Source organism: Polistes fuscatus, unplaced genomic scaffold, assembly GCF_010416935.1.
Source record: "Polistes fuscatus isolate 324 unplaced genomic scaffold, CU_Pfus_HIC Scaffold4, whole genome shotgun sequence".
Taxonomy (NCBI): domain Eukaryota; kingdom Metazoa; phylum Arthropoda; class Insecta; order Hymenoptera; family Vespidae; genus Polistes; species Polistes fuscatus.
The window spans coordinates 6220078-6245151 of NW_025113118.1; the positions used below are offsets into that span (position 1 = coordinate 6220078).

The following is a 25074-nucleotide window of genomic DNA, read 5'->3' on the forward strand; positions in this document are numbered from 1 at the left end:
TAGTGTATGACTACATAGTAACCTTGAACTCGAAGAGGAATCTTGTATATATATAACGAAGATAACGATTCAAAATACAATTAATCTATAATTTAGCATTGTATCTAATAATACATGGTATAATATTTATTTTAATTTACATTTATACTATTTATTTTTATATTTATTTCATTTTAATCATAACATACAATTTAAATATAATATATATGTATATATGACAGAAATAATGTAAATTAATATAAACATTTGTTATAACAATCTATTAGATAAGTTATTTTCAAAATATATATTCAATATTGTATAAGTAATTAATTTATTAAACTAATTAAAAAAAACTAAACAAATAGTTAAACAATTGCTTTTATTTCTTAGCTATTTTAAATATTGTATCGACGCAACAAGGAACCGAATGCGGGTGAGTTAAAAAATATAGAAAATTAAGAATATATGTAAATTTTGAAAATATATTTTTTACATATCTTTTACAGTGCAGGAAAGTTTCAATGCGACAATGGAGAATGTATAAATGAATCACTTTTATGTGATGGGAAAGCGGATTGTAGAGATCAATCTGATGAAACACAATTTCAATGTTCTAAAGAAAAAATAGTGTGTTCTGCATATGCATTTAGATGTAATTACGGTGCTTGTATTGATGGTGATCTGACATGTAATGGAAAACAAGACTGTATTGATAATAGCGACGAAACATTACCTAGATGCAAGAATAGAATAAATAATACTGATTTTGGAAAATGTTCTTTACATCAATTCAGATGTGATAATGGTCAATGTATCAATGCTGTAGACCTTTGCGATGGTAAATTTGACTGTATAGATAAATCTGATGAAACAAATTCCAAATGTAAATCACTGAAGTAAGAGATAGGATACAATTAATCTAATTATATTATTAAACTTTAAATATGTATCTTATAATATTGCTTGTTCATAAACATTTATTTCTAGCTGTCATCAATTTTTATTTCGTTGCAACTACGGGGCTTGTATAGACGGTGATTTCAAGTGTAATGGTATAAAAGATTGCGTAGATGGATCAGACGAAGATCCTAAATTGTGCTCCAGAGTAACAACTATAACTACTACTACTACTTCTTCACCAAAAGAACCAATAGAACCACTAAGACCAATATCAATTAATTGTACGGTACCTCCCCAGCCAGCAAATGGTTATCGGCAATTATATAAAACGCATTGTCCATGGCAACAAAGCAATTGCGATGTGCAAGAAGGTAAACAATTATCAGTAGGAGCTTATTTAATTTATACATGTAATCCTGGATACCAAATAAGCAGTCCAGGTGATGTATTTTGTAGTCCAGAAGGAAAATGGAAAAATATTCCAGATTGTACTGGTAAGATTTATAACTTAAATGTTATTACAACAAAGAATATATCAATATGCATACGCAATTCTTTCTCTAATATTTTGGATTATTTTCTTAATGATTCTTTCATTATTTTAGAAATACGTTGCAAATCGTTGACTTCAGAATCAACGTATGCTGAGTGTACACTTAATGACAGATATGAACCTTGCGAATCTCCTGTTAAGCCTGGAACAATCGCAACATTGAGTTGTCGTAACAGTTATCAACCAGAAGGAAATTATCTATCATACCAACAGAATCAAGTTAGATGTAACAATATGGGTGAATGGGAACCACCAAATCCATTACGATGTGTTCCAGGTCCGCTGATTATTAATGTTCATGTTGGAAGTGGCAGCATAAAGTTTCAAACTTATAATGAAAAAAATAACTTTTCTTTTCCCTTAATCGAAGTATTGTCTGACAAAGTTATAATACATGCAGATACTCGTAACCCGAATAGTCCTGATATTGATATTAGAATACTTAACTCAATTAAGACTTCCAAACAACCAGAAGAAGCCAGACCTATATGGGCATAATTTTAAATACTACTATATTATATTTAAAGAAGTTTTATTGTAAACACATTATTAGAAAATTCAGCATGCTAGAAAACATTTCTTCAAATTTAATCATAAGACGATTTGAGATAATTCACACTAAAAGATTAAAATTATAAGGTCACTAGTACAATATGCTGCAAGTTTCACTCAAATAATATTATATTTTATTTATTTATGATATATTTAATCTAATGTGTGTGTTCATGTATTTAATTAATTTATTTATTTTATGAAAAATTTGTTAAATAGTTAAATGTTAAAACAAATAATTAAAATATTTTCGTAAATCATAAGTGGGCCACACTTTTACTATGGGCCATATGTTCACACAATCTATGGTATTAATTTATCCATTTTGTCAATTATTACAATTCATTACCCATTGTTTTATGCTTTAAGAAGTGTAGCAGCTAATAAACACTAGTTCCCTATATCTCTTATAAATAAATTAAATAATTAAATTAAATAATTTCTCAATTACAAAACCTGATAATTAATTCCATCAATTGTGTGTGTTACTTAAGATTTACAATTATATTATATGATACTAAGTATTATATACTAGAATATTGTTGAAAAGGAATAGCATTTATATATAAATTTATTAACATTTATTTCAATTATGTATAATTTAATTTTACTGGTTTAATTTTTAGTGTGTGGAATTATTGCCCAAAACTCTCAACAACCTCTTATTGTAAATGGCTCGATACCTGACGTTGCTGAATTTCCATGGCACGCTACTTTATATATTCAAAGGGCTCCAGGTGGACCGAAGGTTTTTATTTGTGGAGCAACAATTATAAAAGAGAATTTCCTTCTTACTGCAGCGCATTGCGTTTATGATCAAACGAATCGAAGGGTAGACAACTCAAATAAATATTATGTAGCAACTGGAAATATTTATCGTGATTATGATTCTGATCTACATGACCAGCAATACGTTAAAAAAGCTAGAGTAAGGAAAATTTAAAATTATTCATTTTAATATAAAATTAAATATGTAACGTTAAAATTATGTGTGCCTTGGTAATACATTAATTATAATGAAGTTAATAATATATTATTTTTCAGGTAACAAACATTTATATTAAATGTAATTATTTGGGTTTCGAAGGAAATTATGCTTCGGACATAGCCATTTTGAAAATCGAAAAACCATTTGTATTCTCAGCTTTGTTATTACCGGCGTGTTTGGATGAAACTTTTATTGATTCTGGTTTAGGGAAAGTCGCAGGATTTGGTAGAACCAATACAGGATTGAATAACGTTGATTCAGAATCATCGAGTTTTATTCTACAATTCGTAACATTGCCCTATGTTCCTCTTAATCAATGCAAATCTTCTATAAATTCCGTTGAATCTGAAAAATTCATAACTGACGATAAATTTTGTGCTGGATATACGAATGGTTGGTAATGAATGAAAATCGATATGCGAAATAGAACATATTTATAAATTATACCTAACAATATTAATATCTGTATTATAGGAACATCAGTCTGTGATGGTGATAGCGGAGGAGGATTGGTATTTAATACTAGAAATTTATGGTATCTAAGAGGTATTGTTAGTAGCGGTCTTGGTGAAACATTAACTGGTGGTACAAGACATTGTAATAGTCATTTGTATTCTGTTTACACACGTATATCTAGTCATATAAGTTGGATTCGAGATACTATTTCCAGAGTGGAAGCATCTAGGCCGCTTGCTCCGTGTCGTAGTTCAATTTTTTATGCAAATGTGTAACTTGACAATAAAACAAAGAACTGATTTTATATTATTCATTAATCGCTTATTCTTTTTTAAGTAATTGATTAAATTATTTTATAAACACAGGTAATTTTATATTTAATTTCTTGTTCATATTTCTTTATGATACATAAAATAACAAGCTTTTTTATTAGAATATTTTATAAACGAATATTGCATATTTATATTATAAACATAACGTTTATTTCTTTTCCTCCAAAAAGTTAGGATCTGTTATTTGAATGAATTCGAATCAATTCAATACTATAAGCGTCAGCCAATCACAATCAATGCACATGCTCTGTTTTGTAAAGAGTGGGAAGAGAAGTAATTGGTCTCTTTCGAACTAACCTATAATATTTGCAATGAAATAATAAAAGTATAATAAATACTTTGTACACATGTTACCAATTCGTTAACTTTTTTAAAGTTAAATTTATACAAATTAGTATAATATATATATATATGTGATATAAGAAAAGAATTTGATATTATTAACAAAATGATGGCGAAATATATGTTACGTCCAACTTGTATCTTTGGAAAATATATCCAGGTATTTATTGTTTTTATAGAAATAAATTTATTTACAAGACTTGTTAAAATAATAATTATAATAATAATCATAATAATAATTTATTTTGTAGAATAATTCACCTGTAATGTTAAGTCCTATTTTGTATCCTCAACATTCTTCAAATCAAATCAGGCATATAAAGAAACACTGGAATCCTAAATATAAGAAAGAAAGGAAAGAAAAAGTTATTAAAATAGATCTACCTAATTATCATCAAACTGATAAAGAACTGGCTAAAGAGAAAAGACGTTCAATGATGAAAGAATTTGGAATATTTCCACAAAAACAATGGATTGAAAGACCTATATTCATCAGTTGCACTCCTAATGTATTTGATTCTTATGTACCACCAGAAGGCGATGGAAAATTCTCTACGATTACTAAAGAGGTACGACAGAAAATGATGTAGAATAAAAATTACTTTATGGTAATATAATGACTATAAATAATCATATAATGTAACAAACAAATCTATCATCAAAATATAGGGAGCAAAGCAAAAAATGACGGATGTAAAAATGAAAGGAAAATCGATGATGGCTATTAGAAAAATAAAGTCATTTCAAGATACGTTTATATTAAAAGATTTTCATCAAGAAGCTGTGGATATTTATATAAAGGCACATGAAGCCTTGGCTGCGTAAGTAATTAACAAAAATAACAATTATGTGTTTTTGAAGTTATATTTAATATTTATTTAAATTATAGGAAAGATACGGAAGCTTTGAGAGAATATGTTACGGAGACTGCTTATGCCGTAAGTGGTATTTTTTGAATACATTTACTTTTGCTATTAATATTATTTAAATTAAAATTAATATAGATATTAATTAATTTAAGAAAATGTTACACAACATAATGGACAAAACTATTCATTGGAAATATGTGCAATCTTTAGAACCACATCGTATTGTACATGCAAGATGTGATGAGATTCTTTCTAAGGAAAACGTCTTTGGACAATTAACTCTTCGTATTCATAGTCAACAGGTTACAAAAATTCTATGCTATGTTAGAGAAATATATTTGGTGATGTAATCAAACCTTAATGTTTGTCCGATACATTTGTTTCTAATACTAATGTAGTATCATCAGACACCATAGCATTAACATTATTTTTCTTTTTTTCTAGATTTTAGCTATCTATGATAGGTTTGGACGTTTATTGAAAGGAAGCGAAATCTTAAAAAAAGATGTTCTCGAATATATCGTATTTGAAAATCATTTAGCAAACCAATATGGAAAGTGGCGTCTTCACGCAAAGATTATACCAAATTGGATGCCTCCAAGAGAAGTAGGGGAGAAAACATATATTGTATCACCAGAAAACGTTACAGTTCCACCTTCTGATCTATCGACAAAATCTACTGGTACTACAGATACTGTAGAAACTACTGTAAATTGATATTTATTGAAAGCTAATTGTTGTTTCATAAGAAATAATAATACGAACCCTTCTTTTTTAACGATATCATAATTTATATAAATTGTGTATATATATAATAATTTGTCAACTGCCTCGCCTGAAAAAACTAGTTTTCATTGGATCACTAAAGCTAAACAATGATGGACACAGTACACAATACTTTGACTTCAGAAAGAGATGTCAGAGATGTGAAAAGATGTTACGGTTTTTCAAACCTATAAAAGGGAAAGTGAATAATACGTATATTAAATATACTCGTTAAAAACTGATATTGAATTATTTCTTTATATTGTTGCAAAGGAATTACAATTTTAAATCAAGATTTAAAAATTTCATTGAGGTATTATTGAAACGCTTGTATTTGATTTGTTACTATAACGAATCGGAAGAGTGAAAGATTCTTATTAACACTAAGCCGTTCGCACGTTTAATTGAAATTCTTTTATTTGGAATCCTCTTTAACTCCTTGAGTAGTGAATATTCTTGGCCGAATTGCTTCATTATTTTTTTAATTATAAATATAATTAAAAATTATAATTATTATTTTCCTTAATTAAATAACACAAGAAAGGTTTTTTAAAGTATAATTTTGATATAACCAGATTTGAAACAATTGTTAATACACAAACTGACATTGCGTTATTTGCATTTATATCGACAAATGTATCATATTTATGACTATAGTATTTAATTGCATGCTAAAATATTCTATATAAAACAAAAAGTTCAGGTCAATTAAGACAATTTATTTGCAAAGAAAAAATAATACAAGTAAATGTTTGAGTGATAATAACACAAAATGAATATTGAAATAAAATATTTATTTCAAATAAATTTTCAATAATGTTTCTTATCTCTTAATACGATTCGAAAGAAAAATAACGTAATTTACTAAATGAAACTTTAATTGCATTACTTAAGTTAACATTTACCTAATCTCATAAACAAAGACAATTTTAAATGAGTTTCAAAGAATTTCTATTATAGCAAAGAATATTATCATCTCTATATTTGTATTTTTCCTTTATATTTCCAGTGTGATGTAGTGTACGTTTTATTGATATCACGTACACTATACACACAAACATATAAACTTGTTTAAGCGGGTAATACCGGATCGACGCACGACCAGTGGTGAATGCCAGTTGATGCCAGACAACACGATACGGAATTTTATTTTCAAATATTATTCTCATGTAAAAATTAATTTTCTAATTTTTTTCTTTTGTTTATTATGAAAATCGTAGATAGAAAGTGTTTATATTTAATTACATGTGGCTGTAAGTATACAAAAATACAAAAAATGATTATTAACGATAAAATATAAATTATAAAAATTATTATTATTAATTTAAAGCGTATTTATAAATTTTACTTTTTCCTCGATATTTTATCACATAATGGCCCCCATAAAAGCTTAACTTCAAATTACATTTAAACGATAAATTCATTTATCATTCAATCTTTTTCTTCCATGTTTATTTATTTACTTATTTTTCTTCGTGTATTTTCAAAGTTCAAATCATTAAAATTTTAAATTGAGACACTCTGTATATATATCAGTGACAGGATGTGCCATAACGTCATAATGACATAGCAAACATTCTTGAGAAAGGTTATTAAATTAGGAAAACCCAAGTGACATTTATAAGGAAATTTTAATCTTAAAAGTACGTTAATTTATTTATTAAAATATCTTATATTCTTTGTATGTAAATATTAATTTGTTTAAATTAAGTCCAGTAATAACTGAATCTAAAAAATGTTTACATATATGCAGAAGAAACTTTTCTTTCGTATCATCACAATTAAAAGTATTTTTATTATAAAAAAACAAATATATAATATTTACATAAAATAATAGATTAATAAATGTTTTAATACACCCATATAAGACACCACTGGTTATAAGGAAAAAGAAAATAGCTTTATATATATATATGTATGATTATAAAACATCCTTGAACTCAAAGAATAATATTATTTATAAAAAACGAAAAAAAAATAAATACCATAAGAGATTTTGTTCAAAAAGTAATGGTGAGCTCGTGACCCATGCATTAATCCACGAGTTAATAAGAACGAACTCTTTTATTATTAAAATGTTTTTGTTTATTACTCTGCATGATTTTTGCATGAAACTTACTTGACAAATGATTAGACAATTAAACAATTGCTTTAATTTCATAGTCTTCTTGATATTCATACCAACTTCAAATGGTGCAACAAAAACAAATATTTGCTTGGCACCTCCACAGCCTGACAATGGAAATCGGAAATTACATAAGTTACAATGTCAAACAGAAGAAAATTGCGATGTGCAGGAAGGTACAGAATTACCCGCTGGATCCTTTTTAGTTTACAATTGTAATCCTGGATACAAAGTAAATGGCTCGCCTAATGTATTTTGTGGTCCAGATGGAAATTGGTTCAATATTCCACTTTGTACTGGTAAGTATTAATATTTGAAGTTTTCCTGTTATATGTATATGTTATAGGAAAAGTGGGACTTGCCGACGTCGTGAGTTTTTCCTAGGCATTGCCCACAATATTTACGTCGCCTAAAAACGCCTGGCATTGTGGACAATGCATAGGAAAAGCTTACAACTTTGGAGTTCTCACTTTTCCTATAACATATATATATCTTACCGGAATAGTGGGAAATCCGGCAATGCTAGCAATACCCCGGCATTGTCCTCAATGCAAAGCGTCTTTTGACAAAGTCGGAAATGTATTCATATTTCTCACATTTCCTAGAAATTCTTGAGAATGACAAATGAGAAACCGGTAAATTAAAAAAACAGATATAAAATATTTCGTTTTAAACCCGCTTATCTTCCGATACGATAAGGTATAAAAGATACAGATTTTCCATGGTAATCTCTAAGAAATTAACAATGGACTCTACGTAATGACACACCAGTAGTGACTAAGTTTCAGTTTATAGAGGTACGCACATAGTATAGCGACACGACAGTCTCAACAACCCACATCATGCTCGCTTTTGTGTGTGCGTGTGGGAGCTGACTGTGGGTTGTTTGTGTGGGGGGTTGCGTATGTGCGTGTGCCTGTTGCCCGATAATGTATTCTTTTCAATATTGCCTAAGTAGCATTTGGTGTTCTATAGAATGCCAAAGTATCATATTCAATGTTTAGAAAAAGTCCGTACAAATTCTTTTGTTTCCAACTTTGTCAAAAGACGCTTTGCATTGAGGACAATGCCAGGGTATTGCTAGCATTGCCGAATTTCCCACTATTCCGGTAACATATATATATATAATGTCTTTCCTAGTGTGTGTACTTTCAATTATTTTAAAATAGATCTTTTACCATTTTAGAAATACGATGTAAATCATTGTTATCACCGTCAAGAAATGTCACGTGTATGCATAGTGGTCAACGGATATCTTGTGAATCTCCTATTTTGCCCGGAACAACAGCAACAATAAATTGTCGTAGCAGCTATCGGGAAGATACGACATTCTTAATCACACATAGAAATCAAATTACTTGTAATGAAGAAGGTTTATGGGAACCAAACCCAATACAATGTATCCCAGGTTCGCTGATTTTCAATTTTTTTATTAAGGATACTAGTGAAATGTTATCCACAATAACTCTCCTCCTTCTTAATTAATGTTAAGTTTGCAGTTTTTTGATTGCTAAAGTAAATAATTAAGGTATTAAATTAAATAAATCTCCTTTCAAAACCTTTTACTTTATCTTTGTAATTATATGTTTTTCTTGTATTGACGCATGTAAATTACTTCTAAATAAATATTGTAATAAATATTTAGAACTAGAACATTGCAAAGAATAATAGCATTTAAATATTTTGTACATTTATTTCACTTATGAATAATTAAATTTCACTAGTTTAATTTTTAGTATGCGGAGTTATTGCCCCAAGCCTACAACCTCTTATTGCACATGGTCATGCCCCGGAAGTTTCTCAATTTCCATGGCATGCTTCTTTACACATATCAAAAGGTTCTAATGGAGAAAAGATTTTTATTTGTGGAGCAACGATTATAAAAGAAAATATCCTCGTTACGGCTGCTCATTGTATTTTTGATGAAGTGAGCCGAACTGTATCCGACCCGAAAAAATATTATGTAATAACTGGGAACATTTTTCGTACCTATGATTTTGTTTCACATGATTCACTTAACGTTAAAAAGTCTAAGGTATTGAAAATACAAAACTAATTCTTATATTAAATAATATATTAAATGTTAAAATTAATAATGTATCCGTTATAGTAACATATCAATTATAAAATTATATTATTTTTCAGGTTAAAAACTTTTATATTCAGTGTAATTATTTTGGCTTCAATACAAATTATGCATCAGACATAGCACTAGTGGAAATTGAAACACCATTTGATTTCACAGCATTTTTATTACCAGCATGTTTGGATCAAACTTTTATTGAGTTTGGAAACGGGTTAATAGCAGGATTCGGTAAAGCACATAATGGAACCGTAAGTCAGGATCTGCAATCTATTAATCAGCCTTATGTTACTTTGACTGAATGTATATCTGCTACTCCCCCTGAATTGATGAAGTACATAACGCAAGACAAATTTTGTGCTGGCTATAAAAATGGTATGTAATAAATACAAATATTACATTAACTTAAAAATAATGCTAAGTGATAAATATATTAATTCTAGGATCTGCTATCTGTGCTGGAGATAGTGGAGGAGGATTTGTAATAAAAACTGGAAATTTGTGGTTTCTAAGAGGTGTTGCTAGTGTAGGGCTTCAACCAAATATAGAACGTTGTGGGTACTCGTATAATCTTTATACCCGGATTTCGAGCCATATAGGCTGGATCCAAGATATACTTTTCCGATTAGAAACATCAAAACCACTTCCTTCATGTCGTTCTTCAACTGTAACAAGTACGACTTCTACTACACCTGCACCATTTATACCACCTTCAACAAGTCCTACCACGACATCTTCCTCATGGATCCAAAAACCCACTGTTTGTAGAACACCTCCCCAGCCAATGAATGGTAATCATCAATTACACAAGTCGCAATGCCAGACACAAGAAAACTGTGATGTGAAGGAAGGTGTAGAATTACCCGGTGGATCTTATTTAGTTTACACCTGTAATCCTGGATACGAAATTAAATGGGGTACCCGTGATGTATTATGTGGTCCAGGAGGAATATGGCTAAATATTCCCGTTTGCAATAGTAAGATTAGCATCTGAAGTATTATTATTACAAGGAGTATTTCAATATTATTATGTTTATGCTATGTTTTCTGTAATAATTTTGATTACTTTTTAAGGAAATATTTCATTATTTTAGAAATAACTTGTGAATCACTGACTTCCGCATCAACATTTGCTGATTGTACGTATAACAATGAATGGACATCTTGCGAATCTGAAGTTTTACCCGGAACAATAGCTAAATTAAGTTGCAGAATCGGTTATAATAAACAAACGACATTCCTATCGACACAAAGAGATCAAGTTATATGTAACGAAAATGGTCAATGGAAACCTGATCCAATACAATGTATTCCAGGTCTGTTAGCTTTTAATGTTTCTATCAGTATAGGCAATGTGATATTACAAATTTATTCTGGTAAAAATAACATTCGTTCTTTTTTATTCAAAATTTTGCTTGATAAAATTACTACATGTGCGCGCAGATTTGCGAAATTTAAGTAATTTTTAAATTGTTACAATTTGATTATCAATTGATTCGAAATAAATTGCATAATAATAATCTAATAATCTTTTAAGTAAAACATCGTGAAAGCTTTGGTTCAAATGTATGAGATTATACTCTTTAGTGAACAATCTTTTATTTCATTAAATATTGTTATAATTTATTAACTGTAACTTTTTTTTATTATTCTTAAATATTTATTATATTAAATATTACTTACTTTTCGATATTTTTTTAAGTATACTTATATTATTCCAATATGTTTTTGTACATTTATAATTATTATTGCATAAATTTAAACATAGTAATTTTACTTTGAAAACATTTTAGTATGTGGATATATGCGAACTCTAAACGCTAGACCTTTCATTGTAAAAGGCATGAATGCTGAGTTTTTTCCCTGGCATGCTACTTTGTATGAAACGAAACATCCTAATGGACCAAAGGAATTCATTTGTGGAGCAACAATTATAAAAGAGAATTTCCTTGTTACATCTGCTCATTGTGTTTTCGATGAAACAGTTAAGAGAGTAAATAATCCTGAAAGATATTATATAGCAACTGGAAATACAATTCGTGACTATGATTATGAGAAGCATGATCTTCGTTTTGTTAAAAAAGCTAGGGTACGGAAAAGAAAAAAGTCAATGTAATATTCAATAAATTATGAAATGTCGAATTAATGTAAGTTACATATTAATTGTAAAGTATATTATATATTATTTTTCAGGTAAAAAGAATTTATGTCAATTGTAATTATTTGGGCTCACTAGGGAATTATGCTTGGGACATAGCTCTCTTGGAGATCGATGTACCTTTTGTATTTACATCTTGGTTATTACCAGCATGTTTGGATGATACTTTTATTGAGTCCGGACTTGGGATAGTTGTGGGATTTGGCAATACTGAAACTGGGTCACCAAGTATTAATCTCCAATTCACAGCACTGCCCTATGTTCCTCCTAATCAATGCAAAGCTATAAACGATTCTATTGTATATGAGCAGTTTATAACTTATGATAAACTATGTGCGGGTTATACTAATGGTTGGTAATAGATAAAAATCAATATGTGAAATGTTACATGTTTATAAGTGATATTTATTAATATGAAACGATTAATACATTTATTTTAGGAACCTCTGTCTGTGATGGTGATAGTGGAGGGGGACTTGTATTTCAAACTGGAAATTTATGGTTTTTAAGAGGAATTGTTAGTACAGGGATTAGTTCCACGACAATAGCAGCTACAGCAACTTGTAATAGTCATTCGTATTCTCTTTATACACGTATTTCCAGTCATTTTAATTGGATCCAAAATATTATTTATAAATTAGAATCAGATGAATTTTTGTGTATAAAATAATAATTTCTTAAATAATAATTAATTATTGTTTAATTAATGAAAACAATATTTTCTTACCAGAAAAACATTTTAATTGCTTATCACAGAAAAAATAGAAATCTTATTTTTGGATCAATTTAAACTGGTATAATACTGAACTTAAAAGATATATTATAATATTTACTATAAGAAATTATTCTACTTAATTGTGTGACATACAGTTGATCTCATAATAATTTTTTTGTTCTTTTATATTTTGAACATGGTTATAATATATGTGCATCTATAATGCATAATGAAAAAAACATTTATACTTGCTTAACCGTAAAAGTCCCGCTCTAGAAATGATAAGTTAATTTCTGCTCAAGCAAATCTACAGTAACAAATTTTAACAAATTTCTAAAAACTTCTATTATCTCTACGTTTTCACTTATGTAACAGAAATAAACATTAAAATATGATCCTTCTTATAACAATAAAGTTCCGTATTAAGAAATAATAGTCGAAATCATCAAATTTTATAGATTTGCCAATGAAAAATGCCCGCGTTTGATTGGCTTTTATAACGGAGGAATGCGATTGGTCGACCATGAATTGGCATAAATAATAATGCCGGTCACTTGAGAACCGTGCGGTAATACGAAAAAAACAAGAAAGGTTTAGCGATTAGTAGCGACGTTTGACGGATAAAAGTGTAACTATCTATACCGTTGAAGTTAAAATGATATGTAACCTGACCAATAGAGGGCAAGCTAAGTGAAGTGACGTGACATGACAAGAAGGACGAGACGAAACGAGACAGAAGACGGTACGATAGGATACGTTAGCAAAATACTCGGTGATAATAAAATTCGACGCCGGAATAAGAGAGAAAGAGAGATAGAGAGAATTTTGGATTGTGCCAAAGAAAAAGAAATTTTTCTTTCAGAAATGGGTACGCGCGCATAATATATATGTATATATATATATGTATATATATATATGTCGAAGAAAGGAAAAGATAGACACGTCGTTCAATTAAGAGGAGTCGTACAGATTCGCGTAGAGTAGATGCGCGAAAGAGAGAGAGAGAAAGAGAGAGAGAGAGAGAGCACGTTACAGTTTCTACCTCTCACTCACTCGCTCGCTCTCTTCTCTCCTTCCCGAAACTTGGTTCTCTTTGTCTCGCTCTCTCTCTTTCGCGCAGATTGTATCGGAAAGAAGAGAGGGGATTGGTGGTTTCTGGTGAGAGCGAGAAGCGAGCGAGAAGCGAACGTGGAACGGTCAAGAGAGCGCGAACGAACCGCGAGTTAGCGAGAGCGAGTGGGTAGGCAAGCAGGCAGGCTGGCAGGCACGCAAGCAGGAGACAGGCTGGCAAGCAGGCAGCTCGGCGGGTAGGCGAACGACGAACGAACGGACGAACGAGTGTGTGTGGTGGTGTTGGTGGCGGAGGGGAGGGGGAGGAGGTGGAGGTGGATGTGGATGTGGAGGTGGCAGTGCTGTCGTTGTGGTGTTAGTAGTTAGTAGTAGTTGTCGTCGTCGTTTTCGTCTTCGCTGTCGTCGTCGTCATCGTCGTCGTCGTCGCCGTCGTCGTCGCGGTGGTGGAGGTGGTGGATGTGGATGAGGTGGTGGTGGTGGTGGTGGTGGTGGTGACGACTGGTGCCGTGGACGGACGGACGGTCGGTCGGTCGGCGGTCGGGTCGTGGTGTGTAAAGAAGTGGAAAATTCGCAAGTGGTGTGTGCTGGATTGGCCGAGTTGGTTGGTTGGTCGGATCGGTCGGTCGGTCGGTCGGTTGGTTGCTTGGTGTGTATGTGTATGTGTGCACGGTGATAACGTCGGGGTAGCGCCGCAAGGAGGAAATCTGGCTGTGCGTGCGTGCTTTTAGATCGTACAGGGGTCTGTTGCTGCTGCTGCCGCTGCCGCCGCCGCTGCTGCTGCTGTTGCTGCTGCTAACAAGGAAGACATCGCGAGAACGACGACGCGTGGAACCGAGCAAAAAAAGGAGCGCGAGAGGAGAAATGTCCGATCGAGAGAGCCTGGACGATCAGCCACAAAGTAAGGAGGAGTCGAAGCACGTATCCGCGTGGTAAACGCCGTTAGATCGGTGCCGCGCCACCGACGCGGAAGCCTCGACAGCTTAGGGGAGGGGGAATCTCTCTTTTCGTGTCGCAGATCCGCGCGAGCCGACATCTCGTCGTGTGGTGCCTCGAGCCCCGTGCTCTGCCGTGCGGAGGCGCCTCCGGTTAAACGAGCAAGAGAGGCGCTCATTCTCTCTCTCTCTCTCTTTCTCACCACGCGTTCTCTTCCCTTCCCTTTCTCCCTCTTCCGTATTTCTCGCTCTCTCTGTCTCTCTCTCTCTTTCTCTTTATCTATCTATTTCTCTGTCTTTCTCTCTCTCTCTCTCTCTCTCTCTCTCTCTCTCTCTCTCGTTAAAAATGCGCGCGAGCGAGTCTCGAGCGTTCTTTTTTCCTTCACTTCTCCAAGAAGGTAATAACCAACGAACCAATTCTATGAAGAATTATCATGAAAAATACGATTTTTCTACGGCAACAAGGATTCAAGATGGCCGAGCACACGCAACGGCCAAGGGGGATACCTCCTACTTCCCCCTCTATCCGCGGCGCTTCTTTTCCTTTGGTCGTCATTATCGTCGTCGATTTCGTCGTTGTCGTCATCAACATGATCAACATCATCATATATCATCATTATCGTCATTGTCATCATCATCATCATCATCATCATCATCATAATTATTATCATCTTCATCATCATCATCAACATCATCACCATCACCATCACCATCACCATCACCATCTCCATCACCATCATCTACTGCTCATCAACCATTAGCTACGTTTAAATCGATTTCCATTGAAAATTCTTTGATTATTCTGCATACGAGAGAGAGAGTGTGTGTGCGTGTGTTGTGTGCGTGCGCGTGTGTGTGTATGTGTGTATGTTATGTGTAACGCATATTGTACATGCATACACGTTGACACATGCAGTTTCGGTGATGTGACGACGCGATGACACGACGACGATATCCTTTATGGATATTCGTCGTTTCGTACGGACGAGTAAACGTGATGTAACCTCTCGACGAGGATCTGCTATGTAAATCGCGTAGGCGCGCGCGCATGCTGAACATCAGAAAGAAGGGAGAAAGAAAATGAAAGAAAAAGAGAGAGAGAAAAAGAAAGAGTTGCGATGAGCACGACACTACTTCTTAGGTTAGCTAGCTGAGGAATGACAGAGGGGTTAGGATGCGCGCGCGCCTTCTCAAAGTCGACGTCGTCTAGCGACGGTGAAGCGACGACGACGACGACGACCGACACGACAACGACAACGACGACCAACGGACTCGAGTAAATCTCGCACGTGTTGTCTCTATTCCCCCTTCGACTTTATCCTCGATCATTTTAAAAGGATCAAGAAAAAATCATGATCGATTTTTCTCTCATGAAACACAATACAAACCTCGATCGATAAATTCGATTCCTTTTAATTGTGTATTTTATTTGATGTTATTATTATTATTTCTTTCAATTTTTTCGATCAAATTCGCATATTAAATATTACATAAGATAAATATTTTCATTTTTCCAAGATTGTCGGAGATATTTGTTTCTATTCATCTTTTTTTTGTTTTGTTTCGCTTATATTATCTCGACGAAGATAAATTTAAGTAAAATCTAGTTAAAAATGAAAACTATATTATCTCCCTATCTCCGATGATCTATACGCACACATACAAATCATTTCTCGAACGATTTTCCACGATCGTTTATTTCTAACGATAGTTTTTTATTTTGTTCTCTCTCTCTCTTTTTTTCGGCAGAGTATGGAAATCCAGGTGGCATGGATGCTGGAGGAGCCGACTTTGACTCCGGTGAGTAAATCGTTCTTAAATTAGCAGAAATATACATAAAGGAGTATTTGCTGAAACGTGAGCTCTTCTCTCGAGTTAAAACTAACTTTTATCGATTAATATATGCATATATTAATACACAAACGCATAGTTTAGTTTTCTAACGATGGAGAGAAAAGAGTTTTTCTTGTAAAATAATAGATTGTCCAATAATTTCGTGCGTTTTTTATCTAACAATAAGTAAAGAAACCGCATTGACTTAGTGGACAACTTTTATATTCAATTGAAGTTAGTATCAATACAAAAAACAAAATTCTTTCCTTATTACTGCTCAATCGTTACACGGTATACTTTGAATCGCGCGCGCACATACGGATTTTACGTAGGTGTGATAAATATTCCGTTGATTAGTAACATTTTTCAAAATGGTAATTTTTTCTGGTGAAGTTTGTTTTATCGTTTTGGTATTTCGCCAACTCGGAATTCTTCACACTATGAGCTAATACGACATATATGTATATATATATATATATCTCTATGTAGGTGTGAGAAATCGTGAAATAATATACGAGCGCGACAAATGGTTCTTTTTTATTATTTTTACATTTTCTCGAAAATATTACATTTAACGATCGTCGAGTTGTTACGAAATTTTTAAAATATATAAAGATCATTGGTTATGAAAGACATTGGAATAGTAAAAAGATAAAAAACGAAGAATATTCTTCGATTCGTACGATAAATCGAAGAATCCTTATTATGCAGTCAAACGTGTGGGACGTGTGGTTAGGTTATGTAGAGAAACGACACTGGCATAGAGAGTGAGTGAGTGAGTGAGCGAGAGGGAAAAAGAGAGATCTGTATTTCGTATCCACATTTTACTATGACCTAAATTACAAATTAGGTAATTTTGAGAGTCTAGGCGTATCATTTGATTGCTTTCTATTCTCGTTTACCGTTTCACCACCTCTTGGTGTGTGTACCGTTATACTAACTAATAGGAAATTTTGTATAATTGATTAACAAATATCAAATTTAATTTTGAAGACGTTAAAAGATGAGACTATGTACTATTCAACGATAGCGATGAGGATGGAAAAGGAAAGAAAAAAAGGGTAGAAGAGAAGGGTGGAAGGAAAAAGAGAGTTACCCGTATGAAAACGATGGGAGGCTCGCATTGTAAAGGGAGTGGGGTATTGTGGGGGGGGTCTAGTAGAGGCGCATGAACAATGAGCGAGGGAGAAAGAGAGAAGGAGAGAATGAGAGAGTGAGAGAAAGAAAGAAAGAGAAAGAGAGAGATAGCAAAGTGGCGATAGGAAAAGGAGAGAAACGGTAAACCGTCGGCGTACTCTAGCACAGTCAGCTGTGCGTGACGTCACGCGGTCGCGTCGCGAAGCGCGCGTCGCCATCACCGTCGCCGCAGTTGGCGGCGGTAACGAACAGAGAGAGAGAAAGAGTGAGCGAGCGGCAGAGCGTGGCAAGAGGAGTGCAGGGGGGAGAAGAAGGGCAGATCACGTGGTCCAAAGCGCGAAATCACGTGGCGAGCGTTGGCCGGCAGACGCAGAAGCCGGTACTGGGTTGCGCCTGATTGGTCGGTGCAAACGTGAACATCATGGATGCGCGCATTCCATCGGCATGACGGCGGGCTCCGTGAATGACCGGTTCGTCATTCTCCCGGTTTTATGATTTCCCGTATTTGTTCGTCGATATGTTAAATTTTCATTATTCAAATTGTTGTAATAATAATAATAATAATAATAATAATATTAATAACAACATTAACGATAACAATAATATTAGTAACGACAAGAATAACAAGAACGAGGACGACGGGGAAAGGAAAAATCATGTATAGTCTCTCTCGTAAGAAGAAAAAAGTAGTGATGTGTTAGATCGCGTACGGTGAATATGCCGTTAGTACGATTCCGTCGACCTACCGAGAAGGAGGGACTTGTTGAAATCGTGTTGTTTCTTAGTAAGGTTTTTTTTATCAGCTTAGATTCTGCTAAAAAGCTGCTTAGTGGAATTGTAGGAGAAGAAGAGTGGAGCGGTTGTGGTCGACGGTGGTGGCGGTGGTATTCGTATCGTTTAGTGGACGCTCCTTCTCGACGATTTGTTAAACGGCAAACGCACTTTTTATCTTTGGATGGTAAAGCCGGACCCGAAGTCTACCGATATACCGCGTACCAAAGATATCAGTCAAGTCAACGACCAACACCAGCAGACTGACGAGTTATTTTACTGCCAGAACTACTCTTCTCTCTCTCTTTCTCTTTCTTTCCCACTAAAGTTATTGCTGTTATAGTCGTCATCGGCTCTTATTCTTTTTTTTCTTCTTATTCGTCGTCGTTGTCGTTGTTGTCATCGTCACTGCCTGTTGAGTCATCCCAAAGTTCCCGGGATTGTATCGCGAGACTGATCGAAGAGAAAACAGAGAAGCAAAAAAGAAAGGAAGAAAGAGAATAAAAACGTATGCATGTAAATACGTACGATTTCTCCTTGCGTCGTCGTCGTTGTCGTCGACGTCATCGTCGTCATGATCATTGTGTACGCACGTTTAGTACGCGTTATGTCTTCCTTCGACGGCGTTGTTAAGTGTTATTATTGTTGTTGTTATTGTTGTTATTGTTTCTCGGAATTAAGACAAAACTCAATTTCGACGTTTCATTAACGTGCTCTTTTTTTTTCATTGTGACTATTATTCTATTTGCTAAAACGTGTTTAAAAACTGTGAGAACAGATCGGTCTAATCTTTCTTTCTTTCTTTCTTTCTTTCTTTCTTTTTTTCTTTTATATACCTTGTGTGACTTTTTATTTTCTTCGTTCTAAGAAAGAAAAAGAGAGAGAGCAATAAAAACCGACGTTATTCGTTTAATTTCATCGTTTGTCGCTATGCCGTGGTTGACGTTATCGAGAGTGAAGTCAAATCTCTTGTGATATGTGGTCGAAGAAAGTTTACCGGCGGAAAAGAAGAATACGAGCCACGGGGAGAGATTTTTTATTCTGAAGAATAAGAAGAAGAAAAAAAGGGAGGCACTTATAAAAAAAGAAAATAAAGGAAAAAGAAATCAACACAACCCACACCAGTACAATGAGGATGGGAGAAATCGTGGAGATTTCGCAGGGCGAGGTTGGGCGGAATCCGGTGAAGAATACCTGGGGCGACATAATGGACAAGATACAGTACTGGTGCCCCGAAGGTAGCTGACACAAACGACGTCACGTGATATATCGAAATCAGGAGCGTATAACAATGGCGATACGGAGCCACGTACCGGTTTGAGCTTATTTATTTTTATCGCTCATTTCGCTCCTTCTATCGAAATAACTTTTTTTTCTTTTGCTTTTTCAAATTATTATTATTATTATTATTATTATCACCATTATTATACATTTAATTTTTTATATTAGAAACAAATTACGTTAAAATATATTAATAACGAGATATGCTGCGTGGGTTGAAAAGTTTTCAGTCTAACATAGAAAACCATTTTCTTTACGGTAGAACTTATTTTTATTTAAAAATAAAAAAGTTCTTTTCTCAGTTAAAGCTTAAAACTTTTCAATCCATCTTCCGTATAAATAAAATCAAATATCTAATAAATAACTTCAAAAATACAAATTTTCGTAAATAAACATTACTTTCGTTGATTGAGATTATGTCGTTTTAAACGCGCATATAAGAGTGATATAAAAATAGCTTTCCTCAAAAAATAACTTAAAAATTATTTATATTAATATATTGCGAATGGATTAGCATTTGTTCATACAAATAATTTAAATTGATGTTCATTTTATACTCAATACATAACTCACATCGTTTAATTACTGATTTTAAATATGACGAAATATAACCCAAGTTCCAAGTTGTGTGTCCAAGTTTTGGAGCGACTGTTCTATTAGTTCTTTTCTTATTGCAACGATTTAAACTTGTTAGGATTTGCTCCACGTACATCTATCACAACATCAATCACTTATCTTCTTGTTTTACATAATACATCGTATCGATGTGTAAATTAATTGCGGAAATTTATTAGAAAAAAAGAAGAAAAAACGTAAAAGTGTCGTCGTAGCCGTCGTAGAACAGGTCGATGGTAGAGGAACACTCGCGACCGGTGACAAGTTCTCACTCTCTCGACACAATTTAGTAGACTTTGATCGTGTGACGTGATTTAATGGGTCAATTTGAAAGGAAAAGAAAAGATTCCTAAGCTAGAGATAGTCCTGTAAAAATTTATTGATTACACGCTTGAAAAAATTGACGACGACGAGAGGTTGAGGATGAGGATGAAGATGAAGATGAAGATGAAGATGAGGATGAGGATGAGGTTGTTGAGGTTGAGGATAAGGTTGAGGTGGCTAGTCTGGGTCCTTGTCTTATGTTAGAAAATCAAGGGTGTATGATGGTGGTGCGTGGGGGAGGTAATATGGAATCGAGGATAGTGGTGGAGGTGGCGGAGGTGGCGGAGGTGAAGTTGCGGGGGCAGACGCGATTGGTATGAGAAAGGAGTAGCAAGCGGCATAGGGGAGGGGGTGGATTGGGGTTGGGAGGAAGGGAGAGAGAAATATGCAGTTCGCATTGAGGCAGGTCGGTGCAGCGCCGCGAGTCGCGCTCCAGGCGCAGAGATCAATGCACTCGTTCCGATCGTTTTCCTCGTAGTCTACCATACGCGTATTTTCGGTTCACGTCGTGTTGTTTTATATATATATATATATATACAGACACATACATATATATTTGTCAGATATATATATATATATATATATATATATAATTTGATATTTTTAAAAGAAAAGATATAAAACGTCGAGGTGTTGACTGAATTTGTTGTAAAAATCAGGGGGAGAAAAAATTCGCCTGACATTTTGAAATATATTTTAGCCGATAATTTTCTTAGACGCGATAAAACGTAGCTAGAAAAGTATGAAAGAGAGAAGACGCGAGCTCCTGTGAGAGCCCTTCGAATAATAATTCAAGAAAATTCGGGAATAAAAAAGAAGGAATTGAATATAAAATATATATCTTCTTTCTCTCTCGCATAAAAAAGGAAAGAAACAAAGGACACATATATACAAACATGTCAATTGGCAAAGTGTTCGATGAAACTGAACGAAATGATAGCTAATTGAAAAGGAACGAACGTTTAATTTATAGATGAACGAAAAGGACTACTACTACTACTACCTTGTTGTCGTAACTGAGGACCAATTAGTTTCATGATAATAAATGGTGACCTAGGAGAGTTGTAGTCAAAAAAAAAGAGAGGTATGAGTTACGAGATGAGAAAGGAAGAGAAGAGAAAATGGTGGTGCTGGTTATCGTAGTAATAGAGAAGAAAGTATGAACAACAAATTCATCTTGAGTATAATTACTTTAGCAGAATAAGAGACCGGCCGCGGATTCGTAATGGGGAAAGCAATGGCGGCGTAGTAGTCATGGTTGAAGATTGAAGATAAAGAGAAAGAAAGAAAAAAAGAAAGAAAAAAAGAAGAAAAAAAAAAGAAAGGAAAGAGGAAAAAGAAGAGAAGAAAAAAAAATAGAAAGAAAACTCGATGGATTCGATCGTAGTTTGCCTACGTAATGTGCGTTCCTCCGAGAATATTCGGTTCAGTCAAAATTTTGGGTCTGTGTCATGCATCGGAGAGAAGAAGATAGTAAAAAGAAAAAATAGTAGTAGTGGTAGTAGTAATAGTAGTAGTAATAGTAGAAGTAGTAGTAAAAGTAATAGTAATAGTAATATTAATAGTAGTAGTAGAAGGAGGAGTAATAGAAATAGTAACAACAATAACAACAACAACAATAATAATAATAATAATAGAAACAGTAATAGTACTGGTAAATTGTTAGAGAAGAATAGAAAACGATAACGAAAAGAAAGATATTAAGAGGAAGAATGTTCTGACACATATCGATTGTGTCCGAGGAAGACACACGTCTCTCGTAGTTAACGTTTGCTTCCTCCCGATTGATGAAACTGATTGAGAGAGAGAGAGAAGGGTTGAGAAAGAAAGAGAAAGAGAAAGCAAGAAGAAAAAGAAGAGAAAGAAGAGAATATATATCTCTTAGCAGATAATTTATCCTAGGCGAGATGGGAAAGTTTGTATAAAAAGATATCAAGGATGTGAGAGAGAGAGAGAGAGAGAGAGAAAATAATAAATAAATAAAATAATTGTTGAAAAGGGAGAAAGAAAGAAAGAAAACAAAAGAGAAGAAAAAGAAGAAATAAGGAAGGGGAGGTTTAGGAAGAAGAAGAAGAAGAGGAGGTGGAGGAGGAAGAAGAGAAAGAGGAGAAGAAGAAAGAAAAAAGAAAATTCGGGAAGGTGTTGCTTAGAATGTACAGGTGTATGGATTACCAAAGCATCGTCAGGATGTTCAAGAGCAGGATCTTTCAAGGCGACCTCAGCCCAGTCCCGATTCCGGGCAGGTTGCAACAATCCAGTACGTAGTGCTTAGAGGGGGAACTAGAACTAGGGAGGGGAGAGAAGAGAAAGAGAGAGAGAGAGAGAAACTCTCTTAAGGTTTTAGATCGATCATAGAAGGCGCATTTCGCGCAGCAGAGAGGATCTCAACTGGGGACGACGACGGCCACGATCGATCTTCCCAGGACCCTTTTTCCTATGGTCCAGATATTCTAACATGTTCAAATTCTCTCTCAACGTCAATATTTCTTTCAATAAAATACAGAGTCATTTATTCCCGTGTAATAAAATATATCTCTCATATTAATATTATGTATTTTTGAGGCGTGAATTTAGGCTCGGTAATATCCGCGATTAGTATAGCGCGTATTAATTATTAAATAGGATTATTTGATCTATATTCTAGATTAAGAGAAATAATAAAAGGATATTATAGGTTGTAGCATATTATATTTATCTTATTTTATCCCTATTTGGGAATACACGAGAGAATAATTAGTTTTTCTCTATATAATTTGGATTTTCTTAGAATATTTTTCCCTTATAAAGATAACAGGACGTATATGCGTTTATAATTAAAGGCAATTATAGAGAGTCTTAGGTAAAAAGAAGAAAAAGAAAGATATGAAGAGAAAATTCTAGTTCCTTACGTTAGTAACGACGAATCGGAGAGTTCCTTCTTATTCTGAATTCTAGAATAAGAAGCAGGATGAGAGAGATTTCCTGTGTAATGCTACGAGAGAAATATATCTGCATTTGTGGTAAAAAAGAAGAAAAAGAAAAAAAAGAAAAAAAAAAAAAAAGAAAAAGATTGTAATAATAATAAAAAAAGAGAAAAGGCAAAAGGGTGGGGGTATATCTGGTCGGTAGTGGGGTACACCAAAGAGGTCAACAACCTCTCTCTCTGATGCAGCTGTTATTGATCGAAGAGGACTCGCAACATCGTTCCACCGTTACGCCAAAGTTACTACTCTTGTTCCATCCCAAAGAGGCTGCTGCCTGCCGCTGCGTTCTCCTCTTCCGTGTGATCTTCTATTCAAACTTCTTTTCTTTTCTTTTTTTTTTCTTCTTCACAACACCCCCCCTTCTTTCTTTCTGACTTTTCTAACCAAAAACGTTTTTCCGACATTACTCTTAGCCGTTTAGGATGATTCGTCGAATCTCGGTTAATATACGAAAAAAAGAGATAAACCTGTCCTAACGTTTCAACGAATGTCCCTAGAGATTTTTTACTACCACCCCCACTTCCTCTTCTTCTTACTCCTCTCCCACCACCCTTATTCTTTGTCCATTTCTACGGTTTTACTCGCGATCGTTATCTTCTTATTTATCAAAAAATTGGGCACGAATGACGAGTCCGTGTTCGATATGATGGGATTCTTTGAACGTAAGGCAAGTTGCCTTTTATCAGGAAAAGAATTTTTCTCGAGAAAATCAACGGGTTTTTTAGTTGGTTGTTTTTTTTTTTTCTTCTTCTTTTTTTTTTTATATATATTTTTCTTAGATATATCGATAAATATGTGGTTTCTTTTGAACGCAGACCCGAACCCCTTCCACCCCCCTCCCCTACCCGCTATCCATTTCTCCCCACCACGTTTTTTCTTTTGTTGGTTGTTTAGACGTATAATGTTTGTTGTTGTGCGTTCGCTTTTAATTTTCACGAACGAATGACCACGGGTTTCTTTTTCAGGTCAACAAAGTCAGCAAAATGAGCAGGAGCTGGCGACCAAAATGTTGCAAATACAAAGCAAACGATTCTACCTTGACGTGAAGCAAAATAGACGCGGAAGATTTATCAAAGTAGCCGAGGTATATTTATATTTATACTTTCACATTATTTTCTATATGTATATATGAGCGTGTGTGTGTGTGAGTACGTAAAGTGGGGGGGCAACATTCCGATTCGCAATTTTACGTTAAATAAAAAAAGTAACTATTTTTAAAAATTACCTAGGAACTTTTATCAAGCACAACCTGTCAGGGGCAAGTTGGAGAAATCATGAACTTGGTCAATAATTTTTTAAACAAAAAAAAAAAGGATAAAAGTTTTTT

The 25074-nt window shown here is 33.8% G+C and overlaps 3 protein-coding genes across 10 annotated transcripts in view; all 3 read left to right on the forward strand.

Annotated features, from left to right (window-relative positions):
* Window positions 1-74: 74 nt before the first annotated feature.
* Window positions 75-12796, forward strand: LOC122520899 (the record flags this gene model as incomplete). The annotated part of the gene is made up of 25 exons (XM_043641218.1): window positions 75-117; window positions 373-415; window positions 489-878; window positions 970-1376; window positions 1488-1927; window positions 2075-2081; window positions 2614-2865; window positions 3075-3368; window positions 3450-3592; window positions 4357-4674; window positions 4907-4926; window positions 4995-5043; window positions 5127-5276; window positions 5419-5682; window positions 6749-6779; window positions 6960-6992; window positions 7903-8163; window positions 9051-9272; window positions 9601-9899; window positions 10010-10322; window positions 10391-10924; window positions 11042-11263; window positions 11741-12036; window positions 12141-12456; window positions 12546-12796. Coding segments are annotated over 25 exons (5577 nt in total), but the record flags the coding sequence as incomplete, so codon positions are not given.
* LOC122520743 (probable 39S ribosomal protein L45, mitochondrial) lies at window positions 3879-6546 on the forward strand. The gene is made up of 6 exons (XM_043640994.1): window positions 3879-4265; window positions 4357-4674; window positions 4775-4926; window positions 4995-5043; window positions 5127-5276; window positions 5419-6546. The coding sequence occupies exons 1-6, from the start codon at window positions 4212-4214 to the stop codon at window positions 5689-5691; spliced, it is 996 nt and encodes a 331-aa protein (XP_043496929.1). The 5' UTR covers window positions 3879-4211; the 3' UTR covers window positions 5692-6546.
* A 714-nt stretch (window positions 12797-13510) lies between the features above and the next one.
* The window catches only part of LOC122520741 (transcriptional activator protein Pur-beta-B), a 502193-nt gene continuing 490629 nt past the window's right edge, over window positions 13511-25074 (forward strand). Inside the window, exons 1-3 of one of the 8 annotated variants that reach the window (XM_043640989.1) lie at window positions 13511-13562; window positions 16573-16623; window positions 24713-24831. In XM_043640989.1, coding sequence (XP_043496924.1) covers window positions 13526-13562; window positions 16573-16623; window positions 24713-24831 — 207 coding nt within the window. In that variant the 5' untranslated portion in view covers window positions 13511-13525. Of the gene's footprint in view, window positions 13563-14363; window positions 14790-15154; window positions 15222-15968; window positions 16100-16572; window positions 16624-19432; window positions 19803-22880; window positions 23042-24190; window positions 24410-24712; window positions 24832-25074 lie in introns of those variants that run through there. The other 7 variants (XM_043640988.1, XM_043640987.1, XM_043640992.1 and 4 more) reach the window with 7 other exon arrangements.

Excerpts from the sequence above, each read along its gene's own strand:
- LOC122520743 (XM_043640994.1), top strand. The coding sequence starts at position 4,212 with ATGATGGCGAAATATATGTTACGTCCAACTTGTATCTTTGGAAAATAT. Across the intron at positions 4,675-4,774 it reads TCTCTACGATTACTAAAGAG|GGAGCAAAGCAAAAAATGAC; the intron begins GTACGACAGAAA and ends ATCAAAATATAG. Across the intron at positions 5,044-5,126 it reads TTACGGAGACTGCTTATGCC|AAAATGTTACACAACATAAT; the intron begins GTAAGTGGTATT and ends AATTAATTTAAG.